Here is a 20,494-nt window from a genome sequence, read left to right as displayed (position 1 = left end):
ATGGACTCGAAGCGGGAAAAAGACCAAGGAGGTAAGTTGTGTTGGATAGCTTGTTGCTATGACGCTGTTGCTAGCAAACAAACAGCGTTCCCTGAACAGGCTCTCCTGCCGTTTAACAGTTAAACAACGTACGGTTAATTCACTGCTGCAACTACCGAGAAACCACAACAATGTCACCTCATAAACTTAACCACCAATCCGGTTAATCGAACCATCATCATGGCCAAGTCCCATCGTTAGCCGAGCATCCTGCTACTGGTTTATAGCCATACGGGCTAGCGTCCCCCTGCAGCTCGTCTCTCCTAGCCTAACACCCCCCTGCAGCTTGTCTCTCCTAGCCTGTCATCCCACTGTAGCTTGTCTCTCCTGGCCCGGCGTCCCCCTGCAGCTCGTCTCTCCTAGCCTGACGTCCCACTACAGCTTGTCTCTCCTAGCCTGACGTCCCCCTGCAGCTTGTCTCTCCTATCCTGACGTCCCCCTGCAGCTTGTCTCTCCTGGGTTAAGATTCCCTTGCAGCTTGTCTCTCCTAACATCCCCCTGCAGCTTGTCTCTCAGAGCCTAACATCCCCCTGCAGCTTGTCTCTCCTAGCCTGACATCCCCCTGCATCTGGTCTCTCCTAGCCTATGCTGTTTGTCCGCTGGTCCCCTTTCAGGTTTAGCCATTGCATTAATTATGTTCACCCAATCAAGAATCAAGTCATTTCTACAATCAAGTCAGAATGCACTCATCCCCACCTATTGGAACAGAATAGTCTAACAACAGCACTGGCTGTTAGAGTCCATGACTAGCCAGGGTTTATGTTTTGCTCTAGGATGCCTGGAGGTAGACTACATACCTTTAGAAATGAACCCAGGACAATTGTTGCTGAAAATCAAGCTGCCTATTATTTAATTGTTAATTCTAATTTTAATTTATTTTATTAACCCTACTACATTTTCATACCCCTACATCAATGACCAATAATTGTCCAAATAATTATTTCTGTGTAGGGTACTGTTTAAGTCAGATATTCTGAAAAGTGGGATGAAAATAGTGAGCTCAAACCCTACAAGCAAAGAGGAAAGGAACACATTTCAACCTACATCTTAATCACTGTCTCTAGACAGCCAAATCTGTGGGCTGTATGATTTGTATGTTAAGCTTCTATATATAGAAGCTGTTGACTGTTTCTTCCACTAGGACACAGAACAGACAACCCTAGTCTCTCCCACTCATGTCCTGCAGCCAAATGACTCACGCCCACGAGTGTTTGCTTGTTGTGTTTATATAATTCTATGTACAGTGTGTGTTTGCCTTGTCTCTACCGCAGTCTTCTGTCACTCTTTCAGATGCAGAATTTGAGAAAATAACTGCAGTGCTGCTGAAGTCCCGAACAGGCGAATTTGATCTGGAATCTATTTTGTTTCTCAAGTTCAGAGGACTTGGTAAGACAATTCCAATAAGATTAACATATCTATGTCTTATGTGTTGTATTTCATGCATTGACTATGTGTTGGTGCTGCAGGAATACACGATCTTGGATGTATTGGGGAGTGCACAAGCTTGGAGAGATTGGACCTGTCTGGAAATAACATAACAAATCTAGCTCCTCTCGCCTCTCTGAGGATTTTGGTCGTACTTAATGTCTCAGCCAACCGCATTTCCAATTTGGGTAAGAATGAGTTCATGCTTAAAGGTGCAGTGTGTATTCAGCGTTATCTAGCGGAACAGACTTGGCAGTATTGGAGAATAATAATCCTAAATATGTTTTAAAAATATGTAACGGTTAATCCCATGAAAATGAGAATGGTCCTTTGTTTCGGTTGGTATTATCCCTTTTTATCTATATAGCGTATCTCTTACACGGAGCCTGCCATGAAGCCCCAGTGTTACCACAGTAGCCCAGAACTGACAAACGGCTCTAGAGACGACAAGTTTTGAATTTGACGATCATAATCACTATCCTTCTTGTAAGCTATGACCTATAGTTGTACAGAATAAATAGCTACAAGTTATTAATCTATCAAGGGAAGTAATCACCGGACATTCAGGGGGTTTCAATCTTCAACCTTACTGCTCGATGCCACAAAGTCCTACACACTGCATCTTTAAATTACGTGGGATTTCCGTTCTATATATGCTGAAGTAGCGATGCACTTCTGACCATTTGTCTTGTATTGCTTCCATCCTTTCCAGAACCCCTTTCTAGTTGCGACAGTTTACAGAGTTTGAATGTGGCTGGTAATGTCATATCAAGGTAATAATGATTGTGTGGCTAAATCATTCAAAAATGATTATTTAGTTATGTAATTGATAGTAGAAATAGCTTATTATTGTAGTTATTGTAGTTACCATGAAACCTTTCTTTTGTCAGCATCGAGACACTCCAATGCCTTCAGTCTTTGAGAAAGCTTGAGAGTATACGACTAAAAGACAACACTTATAATTATACCAACCCGGGTGAGTTTAATGAAAAGTCATGGTCAGCCAAATGAAATAATCCCATGAATAAAGCTGTGATATAATGTGCAATATAATGTAAACCTTCGTTTCTTTTAGTATGCAGGAACTCATTGTATAGAACTATTCTGCTTGAGATGTTTGCCAACATCAAGGTCCTAGATGGTAAGATTAATAACTTCTGATCCGTCAACTAGCCGTGTGTGTATTGCGTTGTAAAATGTGTCTTGATTTGTAGGTGAACGAGTTGTGGGACGTGGAAGTGACCTGTATCAACTATGCAAAGACATTGATGACACTATAAAAGGTAATTCATAAATCGCTAATTACATTTGATTGTAATCATCTCATAAGAGTTGGTTACGACCCCCTGGTCTAGGGTATAGAGGGGGTAAAATAAACAGGACTCAAACAGCACCGATGCTGGGTTTCAAAGTTAAACAAAGGATTATATGGAATAAAGAAAAAATACCAAGCAGGAGATTGGTCAGGGTGAGCATGAGAATCAATAATTAACCTGATAAGAAACTTTCTTTTAGCTCAACAGAATTAAGATGGGTAAGTGGTGGGTTTACTGTGCTGTTCTTCTCTGCCAACGTCTAGCTGGAACATACAAAAACGGACAACTGTCCGAACATCTGGATTACAAACCATGGGTGGAAGATAACTATTGGGAAATAAAGAGATCGAACAATGCCATCGTTGAAGAAGCCTACAAGCAGTTCAACGGTAAAGTTTGTATTTAAGGACAATACTGGTCTGGTGATATATTGTCAGTGTTTACATTTGTGTCAATATTGTCCTTTTGAGTATGATTTAATCCAAAACAGTTTCTCTATGTGTAATAGGATATACTATAATATGATAATATGATCTTTTTCTGTGTGACCTTACCAGATGTGCTTCATGAATGCAGACTCCTGAACAGCAGAGCCACACACATGATTTCACAAACTGAACGATCAATGAGCCTGAAGAAGCAGCCAAAGCAGTATACTGTATAAACATGCTGTTATCCTACCATTGGTTGCTTTCATATGAAGTGTTCATGACTTGTACTGTATTTTTCCTAAAAACTATTATCCTAATGCATACAGCATTGTTGCCTACATACTATTGCAATTAATGTTATTCGGAAAATGTGCGTTTTAAGAGATGCAGTTGAGAGGTTTAAACTAAAGTCATATTTACTACCCTCAGGCTTCTGTGAATATTTGTTTACTAGCATAATGTTCGTTCATGCACCTTGCATTAACGCTAGCTTTGGCAAGGGAAGGCTGCTTTAAGACTTGTAGTTTTTGGTAAAGCTGCTTGATTTTACATCGCTAGATCATTTTGGGATAGTGTCCTATTGTGCTTGCTTTGAAACTAACTTTTGCAAAGAGCGACTGAAAGATTGTTTTAGCTTTTTTACTTGTTTTGTATTTTCTATGTTTACCCATGTTACATTGACAATGTAACAATACATTTGCCGTCAACTGTTCCTAATCATTTCTACAATGCTCCCGTCTTTCTGTAATGATTAAAACGTTCTCCCTTACTTGTCCTGTGTACAACCTGCTTGTTAATTTCCCACATGAGCTACACAGGTCTTAATAACGTTACAGGTAGATGTAACCAATATTTATAGCCAGAAAGTTACTTGTACATAAACGGGAGATACCAAAGAATCTAAAACGAATATATCTAGCGCCATCTAGTGGTGGTCGGGCACACTGCAAAGTACATGGTTGGATCACGTGGTGTCCTTTTGAAATGAACTGAACCGTGGTTGACGTCTTCCTCTATCACGCTAGTAGCTATACCAACTGCTGCCATGGCAGGAAGGACATGGAGGACCGCAGTGAGTCTCCGCACTGACATGTGTATCGTTGTGTTATAACGTAATGTAGTAGTGGTAATGTCGATTATCTGTAAGTTCGAAGAGGCCGTGGTGTCCTTCATGTTGGGCTCGCGACGCAGGCTACCTGTTTGCTGTAGCTATAGCAACCCGGTTACCTGGATGCTCATTTCTCATCACCAGTTTGGTGATCCCTGCCTTCTTCTGAGTGCCTTCACTTTGATATGACAGCTGTAGCGCAGAGCATTAATCACAAATCAACATTTAATCACAAATGATTGTTTAATTACTGTGATCATGTTTTTATCAAGGCGTTGTTTTAGTCTTTGTCAATGTCACATCGATATCATGCTAGCCTAAGGTATGTGCTGCTAGGTAGCGTACGTCCCATTACTATAGATATTTGACTTACTAGTTAGCCTTACATTATTTAACAATGTGTAGTTTAATAGTGACTTAAAAAGGTGTAAGCAGGTGGTTTACTTATTTCATCTGCAGGTCTTTAACCTTCTGAGGAGGTGGGGCCTGAAGGACACCAAGGCTTTCCCTGCTGACCAAGTAAACACACATCACACACATTGGTATTTTCTTATGCCAAATCGGAAATCGTTAGTTATTTTTGCAATTGTTTTCTGATTCTATAGATTCCCCTTTAATACTTATTGAAACCAACTACTTTAAATGGGGATCTTCACTGTGTGTATTTGATACAACTGATTAATATACCAAAAATATTTGATCATGAAAGTTCTTTGTGCGGTATTTCAGATTGCTTTATACAAATCGTATTAGTTATTGGACCACCACTTCACTATTTTGACCTTTAGACAACTTTATGATTGGTTCTTATGCGACTTGTTTCGTAGAAAGCATCTGAGCGTACATATTGTATATTCATCCAATCATACTTCCCTCCTATTAACCCTACAGGTGCCACAAGCCCCTAGCCAGCAGCGTCCCCGGGCCAGCGTCCATGGAGTACGTCTGGCATCAGCCATTGAGCTTCATTATTTTATGATTGGCATATAAATGATACATTTGTCATGTTTTCTATGAGTCGTAATAGTTCTTGTCTAAGAAAGAACACAAGGCATACTTTTTGTTTAATGAAATTATATTGAATGCTGGCAATTGTTGTTCACTGTAATTCCCCTCTCAGATGCAGACGGTGACACTAATCCCTGGGGATGGAATCGGTCCCGAGATCTCCACTGCTGTGATGAAGATATTTGAAGCAGCTCAAGTGAGAACTTTGAAAGGAGCTTTCTCAAACCTTGACATGCGGTTTTTATGGTTTTATTTCAAAGTATATTTATTCAGTGTTCTCAAGATAATGGATTCATTTATCTGCCTTTTTTCCTTGCAGTGCAGTTCGACAGATATATATATTAGTCATTATAGTGGTAGTTTGGTTTAAATGTTATTAACTATTATACTCTGTATATGTGCTATAGGTACCCATTCAGTGGGACGAGAGGAATGTCACAGCCATCCAAGGGCCAGGTGGTAACTGGATGATACCTCCAAACACAAAAGAATCAATGGACAGAAACAAAATTGGCCTCAAAGGTATTTAATAAGTCCTTTCGTTGAATTTATCATTTCATTAATGTTGATTTGATTAATATGGAAATTAAAATTCATATTGCTTCATGAAAGTAACCTTGTTCCTGTGTTTTACACAAATTGTGACAAAGTAGTGCATATTGGCTGATCTTTGCTTCAAGAATATATATATGAGTCACAACCTTTTATCTGCAGGTCCCTTGAAGACGCCAGTTGCAGCTGGCCATCCTTCAATGAACCTTCTCTTGAGAAAAACATTTGATCTGTACGCAAACGTACGCCCCTGTATGTCTATTGAGGGCTACAAGACCCCCTATACAGATGTGGACCTGGTGACCATACGAGAGAACACTGAGGGGGAATACAGCGGGATCGAACATGTGGTGAGAAACAGTTAACACAACTTAACTAGTTGTGTCTTGCCCTGTACGTTTACCTGGTCTCTGAATCTGAAGCTGCTTCTCCCTGTAAAAGATTTTGTGCATGTGGTTATATTATATATTATCAACAGATGTGTTTTGAGGGGGAATTTTCTAAGACTGTCTTCCACCTGCATGTGGTAGCAGCAGTATCCTTATTGTATGCGTTGTCATATTGCAGTATTGTATGTTAATATTTTATTCATTAAACTTGCATGGCAGATCGTAGATGGAGTTGTACAGAGCATAAAGCTCATCACAGAAGATGCAAGTGAACGTATTGCAAAGTACGCTTTTGAATATGCCGTTAATAACCAGCGCTCCAGTGTTACTGCAGTGCATAAGGCAAACATAATGTAAGTTGTATTCTAAACATCTTATTTTACGTGCCAACCCTTTACACGCACATTAATATTTCTTTGATCATTACCCCTTTTTGCAGGCGCATGTCAGATGGTCTCTTTCTCCGCAAATGTCGAGAAGCAGCTGAGAATTACAAAGATATCAAGTTCACTGAGATGTACTTGGACACTGTGTGTCTTAATGTAAGTACATGTCCATCCCAAAAAAATATATAAATATTTCAAATATGCAAAACGTTGTTACTCGTATAAACATTATTGCTTGAATTTCATCCAAAATATGTATCTTCTACCCAGATGGTTCAAGACCCCACACAGTTTGACGTTCTAGTGATGCCAAATTTGTATGGCGACATACTAAGGTAAATTGCTTTCTTTCGTTTAAATAAAAAAAAATGCTTATCCACACTGACACATTTGTCCACTCAAATAAACTTTCAGTGTTAATCTAACAGCCTACTCTGTTCCTCCTTAAAGCGATCTTTGTGCTGGGCTCATTGGAGGACTGGGAGTGACTCCCAGTGGAAACATCGGGACCAATGGAGTCGCCATCTTTGAATCGGTGGGTACTGAGTCATCCCGCTTATTTAGTCATTCTTAACATGGCCTGGTATGTGTTTGTGGCTTGTAGCTATCTCTGTTGTGTACGGGAAATAGGATTAACCTAGCAATCGTAAGTACTTGGCACTTGTTCTACGAACATCGTCACTGTACCGACAGCGATATATTGTTGTTTCTCTTCTTCAGACAAAGGTACTTATCGAGAGTCGATTAGGATAAAAGTGTCTGCTAATTGCCCTAGATGTAAATGTAAACATTGGGGGCTTCTTGTGAACTGCAGGTTCATGGAACGGCCCCGGACATAGCGGGAGAAGACCTGGCCAACCCCACTGCCCTGCTGCTCAGTGCCGTCATGATGCTGCGGCACATGGGGCTGCACACCCACGCCCAGAGGATCCAGACTGCCTGCTTTAACACCATTCAAGACAAACAGGTATGTACAGCTGCTGGGTCGGCCAGTGCTGGAATACGCACGTGGTGATGTGTATACGCTTGTTTACGTTACACTTGCATTGCAATGAGTCGTTTAGCAGATGCTTTTTTGTGTACAGTATATATATTTGTATTCATGCTTAATAGTCATATCTCAGATTTACAGGGATAGTACATTTTAAAGTGCATTCTAAATTAAATATATGAGCTTTAACAACGTGGTGCACAAGTTCAAAGTCTTTCATATGTTCGTGTGGTTTCCCACCAAGGTGCTGACGAAAGACCTGGGAGGAAACGCCAAGTGCTCAGAATTCACAGCGGCGATCTGTGAGAGGGTACAAGACTTGGACTGAAGAGGTGGTCTCCAGAGTCCAGGCAGAGCTGGATTATCTCGCTGCACGAGTTCCTCGTCTTAATATAGCTCATTAGTTACTTTCAGTTTTGCAAAGAGCAGAAGCACTGAAATAGATGACTCTTGACTAGCCAATGTCTTTCTGTGAGCAAATCTTGGTCTTAAACTGGAACATTTCAACTATAATGTTATTTATTTAATTTATTTATGTAATTAAGGTTGAGCCTTTAGGAGGAACTCTTTGAAATGAAAGTTCAAAAGGAACATATATGTTGGAAAGATGCCCTGTATGTATGCAAATGTCTGATTGCTAAGATGAAAGTTATTGTTGCTCGGGGAGAGATTGCCTGTCCTCATGAATAACTGAAAAGGCTAAACTGTGATCTGGTCACACACAATCAATAAAAAGCTTAGAAAAAAATGCATCAGATCAATCAGTGTGTTGCATTTGTGAGTTCGAACAGGACAATAGGCGCGAATGACAGACCAGCCACAAATAGCAATGATTTCATGCTTGAATAGCCACTCTGAGATCTGTATAGCAAGTCACAACGTTGTTATTGTATGATGTTGACCTATCTTTATTCAAGTAGGTACACCATTGTTTTACTCAAATTGTTATTTTACTTTTATTTAGTACATTACTGATGAAGAGAAACTTATTTTTAGGACACGTCGGAAATATTTGATTTAATATTAGAGCATGATCATGGGAAAATACATGCAGCAAAGTTAACAAGGATACATTCAGTGAGGCAATGGTTGAAACAGATTCTTATAGGGAAACGTTGGCATTGTGCGTACGGAATACACAGGTAAGTGGGAGTGACCATAGTGGAGAGTTTAGGATTGGCGGGAGAGGCCAATTTAACTGCAATACACTATGGGGAAGTGGACGTGTCTGCAAGTCTGCAAGAAGGTTAAAGAAATCTGGGTCATTCCTAGTATTCGGTGCCATTTGAGTCCCCATAGCCTAATATGGTATATTTTTTGTAAAAATTGGCCAATACTTATTTTTAAAAGCTCATCTTATATCGTTAACCCCCCTCTACCGTAGAACACAACAGTATGTCCCCAGGATTAATTGCATTTTAAATAATTCCTCCAACTTTAGCACAAACAACTAAACTGCCATGTCCCCAATCGTGTTTGCTCAACTTCAGTTACAAATATAAGTAATAAAAATCAAAGAAATTCTACATTTGTCATTATTGTTGTATAGCTTTGGTTATAATATTCCTTACCAAATGTTATTTTTTGTGATTAAAACATTTTTAAGACTTTAAGTATTTAAAATATGTTGTGTCCCTGAATCGACTGTCCCCCCTGTTACTCTGATGCAAGTCCCCCTGAACACCCCCCTCCGACTATCCCTCTAGTCACATGACTCAACAAGTAACATTACTTTTTGGAGAGAAATCATCTACAAGAAGCAGAGTAAGTATCACTCTTTAATCAACCTTTTTTTCAATGTTTTAGAAAGCTTGACTGATGCGGTAAAGCATAACATGTCCACCCTGTTATGCTTATAAATAGTGGAAACTGATCCTTTTTTGTAATTTTGAAAATATGGTTAAAAAACATGTTAAAAATCCTCCTCAGTGGTCAACATTAGCTAGCTTCTTCTGCATCACATGAGTAGTAATAGCTAAATTTAGCATAAAATGTCCCCCCTGTTACTGTTTTACACAGTAACAGGGGGGACACATAGTAACAGGGTGGATGTAAGAGGGCTAGATGAATAAGTGTTTCCAGTTTGTATTGGATTTTTTATACATTATTATGCCTTTTTTGTTCCATACTTCCATAAGATTCCATAAGATTTCTTAAAAATGGTTTGCATGTAATTATCAGGGAATGGCGCCGTTGTCTGCCGCAGAAAAGCAACGGCGCTACAGGGCTCGTCGGGATGTAGACCATGAAAGACGGCAGCAATGCCTCAATAAAGAGAAGGAGAGGTGGAGAAAGGACATTGATGAAGGGAGAAAAAAGAAAGTGTCAGACCTAAGCGAAAGAGAGAAGAGAGCAGTAAGAAAGAAATGGCGAGAAAGAAAGAGAAAGCTGAGGAAAAATGACAGAGCCAGGACGACCTTTCAGTCAATGAACACTCCTCCTACAAGTCCAGAAAAGGTCAACAATCACTGTGAAGAAAAATGTGATGACAACAGAGGATGAACTTGTAAGTGAATTTCATGACAGGCTGTTTAGATTTAGGCAACACATCTTTAATATCAGGTGGCAGTACGGGGCCTACAGACAGCTCAGAGAAAACTTGAGGAACAACGAATGACTACTACATGTAGATTTCAGTGAGAACTACTCCTGTAAGTATTCTCAAGAAATTCAATCGGTCCATTTTGGAGGGTCACATCAGCAAGCAACCCTACATACAGGAGTGCTGTACACTGCAGCTGAGCAGTCCCCAGTGACGTTCTGCTCCATCTCACCTTCTAGGCGGCACGATCCCCCAGCTATCTGGGCCCACCTCGACCCTGTGTTAGACATGGTGAGGGAGAGATACCCTCTGATTAATCGCCTTCATGTCTTCAGTGACGGCCCAGCTACACAATACAAACAGAAGGGAAACTTTTACCTAATCTCAAAAGAGCCTTTCAAGAAAGGCTTTAAAGATATCAGCTGGAACTTTTTTGAGGCCAGCCATGGAAAGGGAGCTCCAGATGGTGTCGGGGGTACCCTTAAAAGATCAGCTGACCAAATCGTCCGTCATGGAGGAGATATCCCCAACGCAGAGGCTATGCTCCACCAGTTGAGGAGCGTGGGTACTTCGGTGGAACTTTTTTTTGTGGGAGAAGGAGATGTTGAGAGGAAAGTGCAGGAAATTATGGAAGCGCCCCCACTTGTTCCTATCAAAGGAACAATGAAAATCCACCAATTATGTTATTTTGCTGTTGCTGATTTGCTATATAGGTTTGGGGCAGTTATCCTCATTAATGGGTTGTTAGTGAACATCATTTTTACATTATCAATGTTTATGTGAATGTTCTAAGGTAAATTAACTGCCTTTCTTTCATGAAATATATATTGTGATGTCCACCCTGTTACGTCCTGTACACCCTGTTACTCTTCTGTCCACCCTGTTACCTGTGTGTTTATTGATAATAATTAAATGAAATCATCAAAAAATATGTATATCTTTGTGGTTGCTTAAAGGGAGTAAATTGACTAAATTAAATTACTAAAAAAATGGGCCAAATCCCATTAAAATTCCTTTTTATACTAAAAGAAATGTGTTGAAATTACATTGTGTCCTAAAATAACACATGTCTTTTCTCAAGATAATGCTTGTTTATGAGTTTTTGTTAAAATACATTTGCAGGGTTAAATAAGGGACATTATATCTCTAAGAAAATGTACATTTTATAACAGCTGCGAATTCAAATCATTTTTTAATAGAAATGAGAATGTCCCGTAACAGGGTGGACATTTGGCCTATGTTAGGTGTGAAGAATTTGGTCAAAATTATGAAAATATAATATCCTGAGCTGGACCAATATATTTTTCTTATAATTTAACATGCCCTCCTTCAGATGATAAGATAAAATCATGGAACATTTTAAAGTTTTTGATAGAAAGTTACCAGACTGAAATGGCACCGAATAGTAGGAATGACCCATCTACATAACAAAGAAGTCAGTCGATTGGCCTGGCCTTAGAATCAGACATAGTGGCTCCAGTGGGAATGCAAATGTGAACTTTCTTAACCTCTCAGGGAGAATGTATACAGTTCATTTTAATGTGAATGGTAATTATATAAACAAGGTTAATATAATTTGTATACGATTGTATATTATAGTTATGATTGATATTTCCACGACAATTACCAAATAAATATATCATTTTCACTCAAAACATTTTCAACAGTCTTATTGGTAAATTAACGAAATTCTTGTTCACACATGCTTTTATTTCGACTATGCCCTTCTATGAAGTTGAGATCTCGAATGAAAAATATCAACAATTCATGATTCCAGAACAGCCTCACCATGGATGGCTCTGACCGGTGATGGGTTGGTGCAGAGTGATAGATATAACGGAGTAGCGATACTTCCATTGGACTCCGATGTAGCGTTTTTTGCCGTCTACTTCCGGGGTATCGAGCCTCGCATAGTTCCAAAACATCCATTTATGGCGTAGGAGATCATTCATTTCCATAGCTGGCAGTCGAGTAACTTCTGAGTTAAATGCGTTAAATAGCTACCTCGTTTGAATTGTCAACTGTCTATATTGTATCAGAGGGCCTTTATGATGCATATACTGATCTTTATTTGTATGTGCACAGCGTAATTATATATTTTTTTATCTTGGTAGACGACCGATTTTCAGGCATTGCCTGCTAGTTAGTTTGCTCGATTTCGCCAGCTGTGAAGGTATCACTGCACCAGAAGTTAAGTAGTGAATCTCTGACAACTTTTATTTTGTTAGTTATTGATTAAGTAGGATTACTAGTGTAACGGGTACAAATAGACTGCGCCTGTAAGACGCATGACGGACCCGTAAAGGGAAAGAGGCGGGAGTGAGAACGAGCGGGAAGGGGGAGCGGAAGATAGTGAAGGACCCCGGCGGTGTGCAATGCGAAGTAAGGCGGTTGCAAGCTTTTTTTCGTTTTGTTTTATTAGTTTATTAGTTAGTATAAGTTAAGTCTAGTACGGTTTGACGTCAACTCGGTCGCTGAGAGTAGTGCGGCGGTTTTGAGCGTTTCGTTGCGGAGTGAGTCTGGACGTCAGTGAAAGCGACGGGGGAAAGAGGCTCTCCATGTGATTAGTACGAGGAAGGACGCTGTCCTACGTGATTGCCTAGGGCTGCCCGAAAGCTGGGGACGTGTCAGGAGAAGTTTGCCCTGCCAGCCATTGCACATCCCGAAGTGCGATCCCTGCTGCGGTATCTGTAATCCCTGCCACCACACCTAACCATTTACCCTGAAACTGAAGACACACAAACCGTGCGCAGCCCGAACAGAACTTTGACTCAACGAACTAATGTTGGCGTGTTGAATGTGTTGAATGTTGGCAAGTGTCTTTTGAGCTATTTCTCTGAAATATAAGATGTGTTTAATGTTGAGTAAACATCAGAGGTAAATTACAGACATTTTCTATTTTATTTATTTTGTATTGGGCTACTTATCTGGGGGTAGGGGCGCTTCACCTATTTAGCCAAATATTAGTAAAGAAGGGGGTAGGTGTCAGGTCGCAAACACTGCACACACTTTAGGCGGTCCCTCAGGACATCCTGAATCCTACATTACCCTGTCTAGTAGGCTGCCGTTGGTCTAAATGGTTAAACAGCGCACAACGTGTTCACTCACCTGGACATTGAAGCCATAGGCATTGGGTGTGGGGGACCTAGATCCTGTCCCACTCAGTCCTCTCCAGACTAAGAACTGTGTTAACCCTACAAGGCGGCGGCAATAATCCCGACCGTCACACTAGGATCAATAAGGTTGATTAACGACGGGTTTAATCTGCTGAACTTGACGGTGTTAGCTACGGTGTTGGAGTACTGTGTGTCTGATGCTATAGCTAGTAGAAATAAGGTTGCTTTTGTTTAATATCCTTGAAAAGGCTGTTGAATTACATATATGAATACAAATTATTCCACACAAAAAATATAAGCCATAATGACGTGCTTTCAAATGTTATTACACAGAAAGTAGTGTCATTCTTCTTTATCATAATGTAAGCTTCTGTCCACCCCTTCCCCAACTTGGCAGCAATTTGGCCATGTATGGGGAAACTTATTGACCTACAGGCTATTCAAGGTCTTGTCTGAATATTTTCACTCCCCTGCAGGTGGTGGCTGCTGGTGCTGGTGCTGGTGGCGGCGGCTGCTGCTGCTGATGATGGTGAATGCGGCTAATTTCAATTCAATTCAATTTTATTTGTATAGCCCTTAATCACCAATGCAGTCTCAAAGGGCTTAACAGGACAAATATTTATGACACAGAAAAGCACAAACAAACAGAGTGGTCTTCACTTCGCATCTGTCGTTTTCACACTCTATGTTCCAAATGCAAGATCGTAGAGGTGCGTTTTGAGCTTTCCTTTGAATAGCACCACAGAGTCAGCTTCCCTGATCACTTGTGGCAGCCTATTCCATAGGAAGGGGGCTCGATAGGCAAACGCTCTGTCCAGCCGATTTCTTTTTAACCTTCGGCAGTGAAAGAAGGCCAGCTCCCGAAGACCGGAGGGACCGAGAAGGACTATAAGGAATGATCAGGTCCTTCAGGTAGGATGGAGAAAATCCATGCAAGGCTTTATAGGTTAGCAGTAGCACCTTAAAGTCTGATCTGAAAGTTATTGGTAGCCAGTGCAGAGAGGCGAGAATAGGTGTGATATGATCAAACCTTCTCGTTCTGGTCAGCAGTCTAGCTGCAGCATCCTGTACAAGCTGTAGACTTTTGGTGGTAGATTTTGGTACTCCCGAGAACAGTGCATTGCAATAATCCAGTCTTGATGAAACAAATGCATGAATCAGTGTCTCTGCATCCGCTGCAGATAACATTGGTCTGATTCTTGCAATGTTTCTCAGATGGAAAAAGGCAATTCTAGTTATACTTCTAACATGTTGGTTAAAGCACGGTTGAGGGTCGAGCAGGACACCAAGATTTTTGACAGATGCACTCTGTGGGATGGCGAGGCCATCCAACCACAGTGAGATATCCTCAAACTCTCTCCGGTCCCGCTTCGAGCCGATAATTATCAGCTCTGTCTTCCCAGTGTTAAGCTGTATGAAGTTTTGTGACATCCAGCCCTTCACCGCAGCCAGACAGAACTCAGCCCTCTGGATCTGGGCCGAGTTCCCTGAATCTACAGGAATGAAGAGCTGGGTGTCATCCGCGTAGCAGTGGAAACTAATTCCGAAGCTGCGGATAACGTTGCCCAAGGGAAGCATGTAGATTGCAAAAAGTAATGGACCAAGGACCGACCCTTGTGGTACGCCAAAGCGTAGTTTGCATTGTTTTGATTCTGAACCCTCATGGAGCACGAATTGGGTTCTATCTGTGAGGTACGATTCAAGCCAACCAAGAGCCGTACCCCCGAAACCAACATAGTGCTCAAGACGGTGAAGAAGAGTGCTATGGTCGATCGTGTCGAACGCACCACTCAGGTCCAGCAGCACAAGCATTGAGATTGTATTTTTATCCAAGGCAAGAAGGATGTCATTTACAACTCGAAGAGATTGTTCCTCATCAGATAATCGACGATTTGCTTTGCTACAATCCTTTCCTGTACCTTGGACAGGAAGGGCAGGTTCGATATAGGCCAATAGTTCCTGACTAATCCAGGGTCTAGGCCAGGCTTTTTGAGTAGTGGTTTTATCACCACAGCCTTGAAATTGGAGGGAACAATTCCTGTTGAAAGCGAGAGATTCATAAGCGAGAGGATTGCAGGCCCCACAGTGGGAAGAAGTTCTTTGAGAACCTTGGAAGGGAGAGGATCCAACATACAAGTTGTTGGTTTCGATGCCTTTATCACCTTTTCCACCAGAGTTCCACCAGAGGAATTGCCTTGAACTCCAAGAGAGTTGCGTCAGAGTTCCCCATCCTACTGGGCAGGACCCCATCCTGCCCCGCAGGATGTGTAGGACAAGCTGCACGGCAAGCACCAATTTCCTCTAATCGATTGAATCTTATTCTCAAAGAAATCCATGAATTCACCTGCGATGATGGAAGAACCTACTGTTTCAGTCTGATTCTGAGTCAGACTCTTCACCGTGTCAAAAAGAAACTTGGGATTGTTTCTTTTCAAGTTGATGATACGGGAAAAGTAGGCGTTCCTGGCAGTAGTCAGCGCACCCTTATAGGTGAGCAGACTGTTGTGCCATGCAAGATGAAAGACCTCAAGTTTAGTCGAGCGCCATTTGCGTTCAAGGAGTGAACGTGATGGTTTCTGCATTAAACCAGGGAGCTGTTTTTTTCAATGATCGTTTTTAAATTACGAGCGGAGCAACTGAATCAATGGCAGCAGACAGGGCAGCGTTGAGGTCATCAGTAAGGCACTCCACAGAACCCCTATAGTTACAAAGAGGAGCAAGTGAACCGGGTAACTTATCTGCCATCGCTGTAATGGTTGCAGGTGTGATGCGGCAACAGCTGAAAGTAGCCTGGTGATCGTTGCAGGGGCAGGATACCACCACCTGGAAAGTGAGCAAAAAATGGTCTGATAAAGCTGAGGTGTAGGGAGAGACCACTAGCTGTGAAATGTCTACACCGCAGGTCAAAACGAGGTCCAGCGTGTTTCCACCAATGTGGGTTGGGTGCTGGACGAGCTGTTTGAAGCCAAGCGTATCTGTAATGGACAGAAAAGCCCTTGCGAGGGCATCAGATGGGTTATTCACATGAATGTTGAAATCCCCAATGAGCAAAATATTGTCTGAATATGTAGCCAGATCAGCTGCAAAATCAGAAAACTCATCAACAAAAAGTGAATACGGTCCTGGGGGACGGTATACTACAGCTAAAACGAAAGAGTCTGGAACTCGTTTTGCTTGTCGGGGAGCTGAGGAGCAGAACGCAAGCACCTCAAAGGATCTGAATATATATCTATTCTTTGGCTTTAAATTAAGCTTAGAATTAGATATCAGGGCTACTCACCACCTTTCTTAACTTATCTAGATACTTGGGCGCTAACGTAATTGGGGGGAGTAGCTTCATTTAGGGCTAAAAAAGTATGTATGTCGATCTTATTATCAACAATTAGATCATGGACCAACAGCGCCTTAGATGAAAGCGACCTTATATTCATGAACCCTATTCTGAGTGCTTCCATTTTATTATTTTCAGAGGGAGTCCGGTTAACACTCAGCTCTGAAGCGATCAAGGGGATGGTGCGATTTCGACATACTGGTCGCGGCCCTCGCCTGCAGGTTTTACACCTCGAGACAGTGCGAGGCCGCACCACCGTACATATAGGTACAGCGTTATTTTCAGAGGGAGTCTGGTTAACACTCATCTCTGAAAAGATTGGTGCAATAGATACATCTTCCTGATAAACTGGTTCAGCTAACCTGTTGCTAGCAGGTTTGCTTAACTCCTGCAACCCAGGGTGCTGTGAGTGGATGAGTCACGCCTGGCTAAGACATCTATCTATGTTTTTTGACATAATTGAGGCGCCTAACCCAGTAGGGTGTAGGCCGTCTCTCATGAGCACACCAGGGCGGCCCCACAAGGAGGGCCAGTTATCTATGAAACAAAAGCCCTGCTCTGAACTATATCGTGCCAGCCAGCGATTTAGAGACAATAATTTACTATAGCGCGCATCATTACCCTTATCGGGTAGAGGGCCAGAGAGGATTAATCGATGCCGACACATCTTTCTGGCGAAGTCACAAAGCCTAGCTATGTTGCTTTTTGTGACCTCAGTTTGTCTCGTCCTAGCATCGTTGGTGCCGACATGAACTACAATGTTGTCGAAACTAGTGTCAGTGTTTGGTGCATCTAATCTAACTCCGTGTGTGGTCTGACCGCATGCCAGCACCCTAAGATTAGCTTCAATGTCGGGAGCCCTGGCCCCGGGTAGGCAAATAATTCTTGCTGGCGAGTGTAGTCTAACTTTACGTGTAACAGATGGTGGTGCTAATGGTGGATGCTGCTGATGGTGGATGCTGATGGCGGTGGCTGCTGCTGCTGGTGGCTTGAGCTGGCTGGTGCCGGCAAACACTGCTGCTGCAGGTCGCTGCTGCTTGAGGCGAAGGCTGCTTGAGCTGGCTGGTGTTGGTGAAGGAGGTTGGTGTCGACTTCTGCTGCTAGTGGTGGCGGCTTGTGCTGGCGACGGCTGTTGGTGGTAGCGACTGCTGGTGGTGGTGGTGGTGGCGGCAGCGAAGGCTGCGATTGTTGTCCTTCCTTTCGACCTGATGCACTTTGCTATCCTTAACCTCAGCCTGATGTATGTGGAGTATTTTCTTTTTTTATTAATAACTTTTAATATTCCTCACTGTTCCTTCACTTTGTTCTTGTTTTACAAGTTAGATATACACGCACACCTGTTTACACATTTGTTATTCTTGTTCCACACAGGACTAACTTTGTTTTATTTATTGATACCCCCTGGCTCTACTTTGCTGTTCTTGTTCACACTTACTGTATGTTTGCCTCGTTGTTCTTAGTCATACTTGTTCCCACTTGTTTTTGGTTCCACAAACCTCAGCCTGATATATGTGGAGAGGTTTTTTTTCTAAACACTCAGCATCTCAAACACTGGGTCCAGCTTTACATGGTGCGTCCTCCTTTGCCGCTTGCAGATGTTAGGCAGTGGAATCTGCATTTGCTGGAGGGTTTTATAACCAGTGGTCCATTTTATTTGTATTGCTTTTTTAATTGTCTCCTTTCCTCACCGTATTCCTCTTGTTAACACTAATATATACAATATTCATCCCTGTTCCTTCACTTTGTTCTTGTTTTTCAAGTTTGATACACACACACACATTCTTGTTGTCTAATATTGTCTAATAATAATAAAATAGTATTTCATTCATCCAAGCGTAATGATTTGTTATTCTTTAATATATTTGATACTTTGTGCATGTCTTAGTCTTAAAAGTATCATGGTTGTGTGGTCACCTCCTGCCTCATCAGAAGAAGTTGCCTGGAAACTAAATGCTAAATTGACTGTTGACTGTTGGGCATCTCAATCGCTCTCTAACCACGGATAAGTGAATCGGAATTACAAGCAAAATCAAGGCAATCCAAAAATGAACATCTTGAATCGTCTTTGATTTCAGAACAGATGTAATAAGGTACAAGGTAAGGTTAAGCCACTAAAGTCAGTAGCCTAGTGTTACCCATGCAAACACTAACGTGAAGCTTTCCCTCAAACTTAAAAACGTATCTAAGTAGCTGTTAGTTGTCACCCTACCACTCCAAATGTAAAACTGACATTTACAAATATGCAACAATAGTCAGAAAAGTACTTGGTTATGTGTTTTTTTAATTTATATTTACCATTCAATATTGCAATCCTGCTGTCAGTCTATGGAGCAAGTATCCTGCCATAATTCAAACCTGAAAAAAAAAGTTTCAAAGGCTTGTAAATCTGGGTTTGCAAACTCAACACCTTGTAAAAAAAGTTTTGCAACACTGAAAAAAGAGATTATAGCCTGAATTTTTTAAAAAAACATCTGCAAACATGATTTTGTGAGCACGAGAAAGTATCTCATGAGCACGGGGAACTATCGTGCGCATATCACTGGCAGTGTATGTGTGTGTGGGGTGGACGAGCGAGCGATAGCGTGCGTGTCAGTTTAGTGAAGTAATGAACGAGTCCGGTTGTGTGTAAGAATCAAGTACCCAGCCTGTCAAGAATCGGTGGCCGCTTCATTCCAACCATATTCCGACCTATAAGCAGACCCACTTTCTCGTGCTCACCAGTTACTTTCTCGTGCTCACGAGAAACGTTGTTTTTTTATTTATTTTCCCTGGTGTCCCTTTACGGTTTCCGTTCCCAGCCATGGTTCCAGAAAATGGAAAACAAAATCAACCGCGCAGGTCGTTTGTTATTTTTGTCATCGGCAGAGCACTGTCAATCACGCACAGCCCGGTCAACGGCACACGTGATTGGAATGTACGTCAGCAGAGAGCAACCAATAGGTTTAGAGCCAAATGGTCCCGCCCCCAGGAACGTTTTTTTTTTCCTTTTTGCAGATCAACGATTTCAGACCTTTGACTGTCAGGGAGTTTCAAAACGAATGCGCGACAGAACACTGCCAATAATCACGTGACTCAAAGCTTGCGCCTGTGTGGTCAAATCTCTGAAAAGTCAGTGCTAAATACATTGCGATGGTGTAAATTTACACCTTTACAAGTTTTTAAAAATAAATATTCAACCTTTCAAAACTTGTTTCTCAATGTATGAACACCTGTTTGCAGAATCCCATTTACAAGGTTTCAAAACCGGGAAACAATGAAATACACTGTTAGAACAGTGCCAGATTTGAAACTCTGCAAATGCGCTGGTGACATTATTGAAACTTTGAAAATGTGTTGGTGAAAATGATGAAGAAGATAAAATAGAACACAAAATCATATTTGCAGATGTTTTTTTAAAAAAATCAGGCTATGATCTCTTTTTTTAGTGTTGCAAAACCTTTTTTACAAGGCTTTGAAACTTTTTTTTTCAGGTTTGAATTATGGCAGGATACTGGCTCCATATCAGTCCCATAGAAGAACATGACAGCGCGGCGTGTTTTGGAACTATACAGGCTTACATGAACCACGTGACCACCCTGCCGGCGAGATCAGAGAGTGTCGCAACTCTTCTCTCCCTATGGCTCTGGGTTGGTGGGCAGACGGGGTACAACCCACTTCCGCTCCGGTCTTTTCGAGACTCTTCTATGTGTGTTTCAACATCCGGGGGGGGGGGGGAAGACCCCCTTCTCCGGCCCCCCTGCGCTAAGTGTTGCCAGATTGGTTTAGATTTCCCGCCCAATCAGGCAACACTGGCTACAACAGTGTTGATTGGGCGGGAAATATGTCCCAATCTGGCAACACTGTCCTCCGGCCCCTGCGCT

At 41.7% G+C, this 20,494-nt stretch overlaps 2 protein-coding genes across 3 annotated transcripts; both read left to right on the top strand.

Moving 5' to 3' along the window:
• lrrc61 (leucine rich repeat containing 61) lies at positions 1-3,690 on the top strand (the record flags this gene model as incomplete). The annotated part of the gene is made up of 9 exons (XM_079744030.1): positions 1-31; positions 1,330-1,425; positions 1,506-1,652; positions 2,177-2,237; positions 2,355-2,440; positions 2,540-2,605; positions 2,679-2,747; positions 3,044-3,169; positions 3,338-3,690. 9 exons carry the CDS (start codon positions 1-3, stop codon positions 3,442-3,444), a joined length of 789 nt encoding a protein of 262 aa, XP_079600156.1. The 3' UTR covers positions 3,445-3,690.
• A 516-nt stretch (positions 3,691-4,206) lies between these two features.
• On the top strand, positions 4,207-8,343 carry idh3a (isocitrate dehydrogenase (NAD(+)) 3 catalytic subunit alpha). 2 transcript variants are annotated; one of them, XM_079743374.1, is made up of 12 exons: positions 4,207-4,283; positions 4,779-4,838; positions 5,211-5,258; positions 5,440-5,523; positions 5,735-5,849; positions 6,042-6,229; positions 6,488-6,621; positions 6,708-6,810; positions 6,925-6,989; positions 7,105-7,189; positions 7,469-7,621; positions 7,890-8,343. In XM_079743374.1, exons 1-12 carry the CDS (start codon positions 4,257-4,259, stop codon positions 7,971-7,973), a joined length of 1,146 nt encoding a protein of 381 aa, XP_079599500.1. In that variant the 5' UTR covers positions 4,207-4,256; the 3' UTR covers positions 7,974-8,343. The 2 variants fall into 2 exon arrangements, with proteins under 2 accessions (XP_079599500.1, XP_079599501.1); XM_079743375.1 differs by having other exon boundaries at positions 4,260-4,283; positions 4,779-4,861.
• Positions 8,344-20,494: the final 12,151 nt, after the last annotated feature.

The sequence above is a fragment of the Pollachius pollachius genome, assembly GCF_949987615.1.
Source record: "Pollachius pollachius genome assembly, chromosome: 9".
NCBI lineage: Eukaryota > Metazoa > Chordata > Actinopteri > Gadiformes > Gadidae > Pollachius > Pollachius pollachius.
Note: the sequence above shows the minus strand (reverse complement) of the source record. Positions and strands in the feature narration are given on the sequence as shown.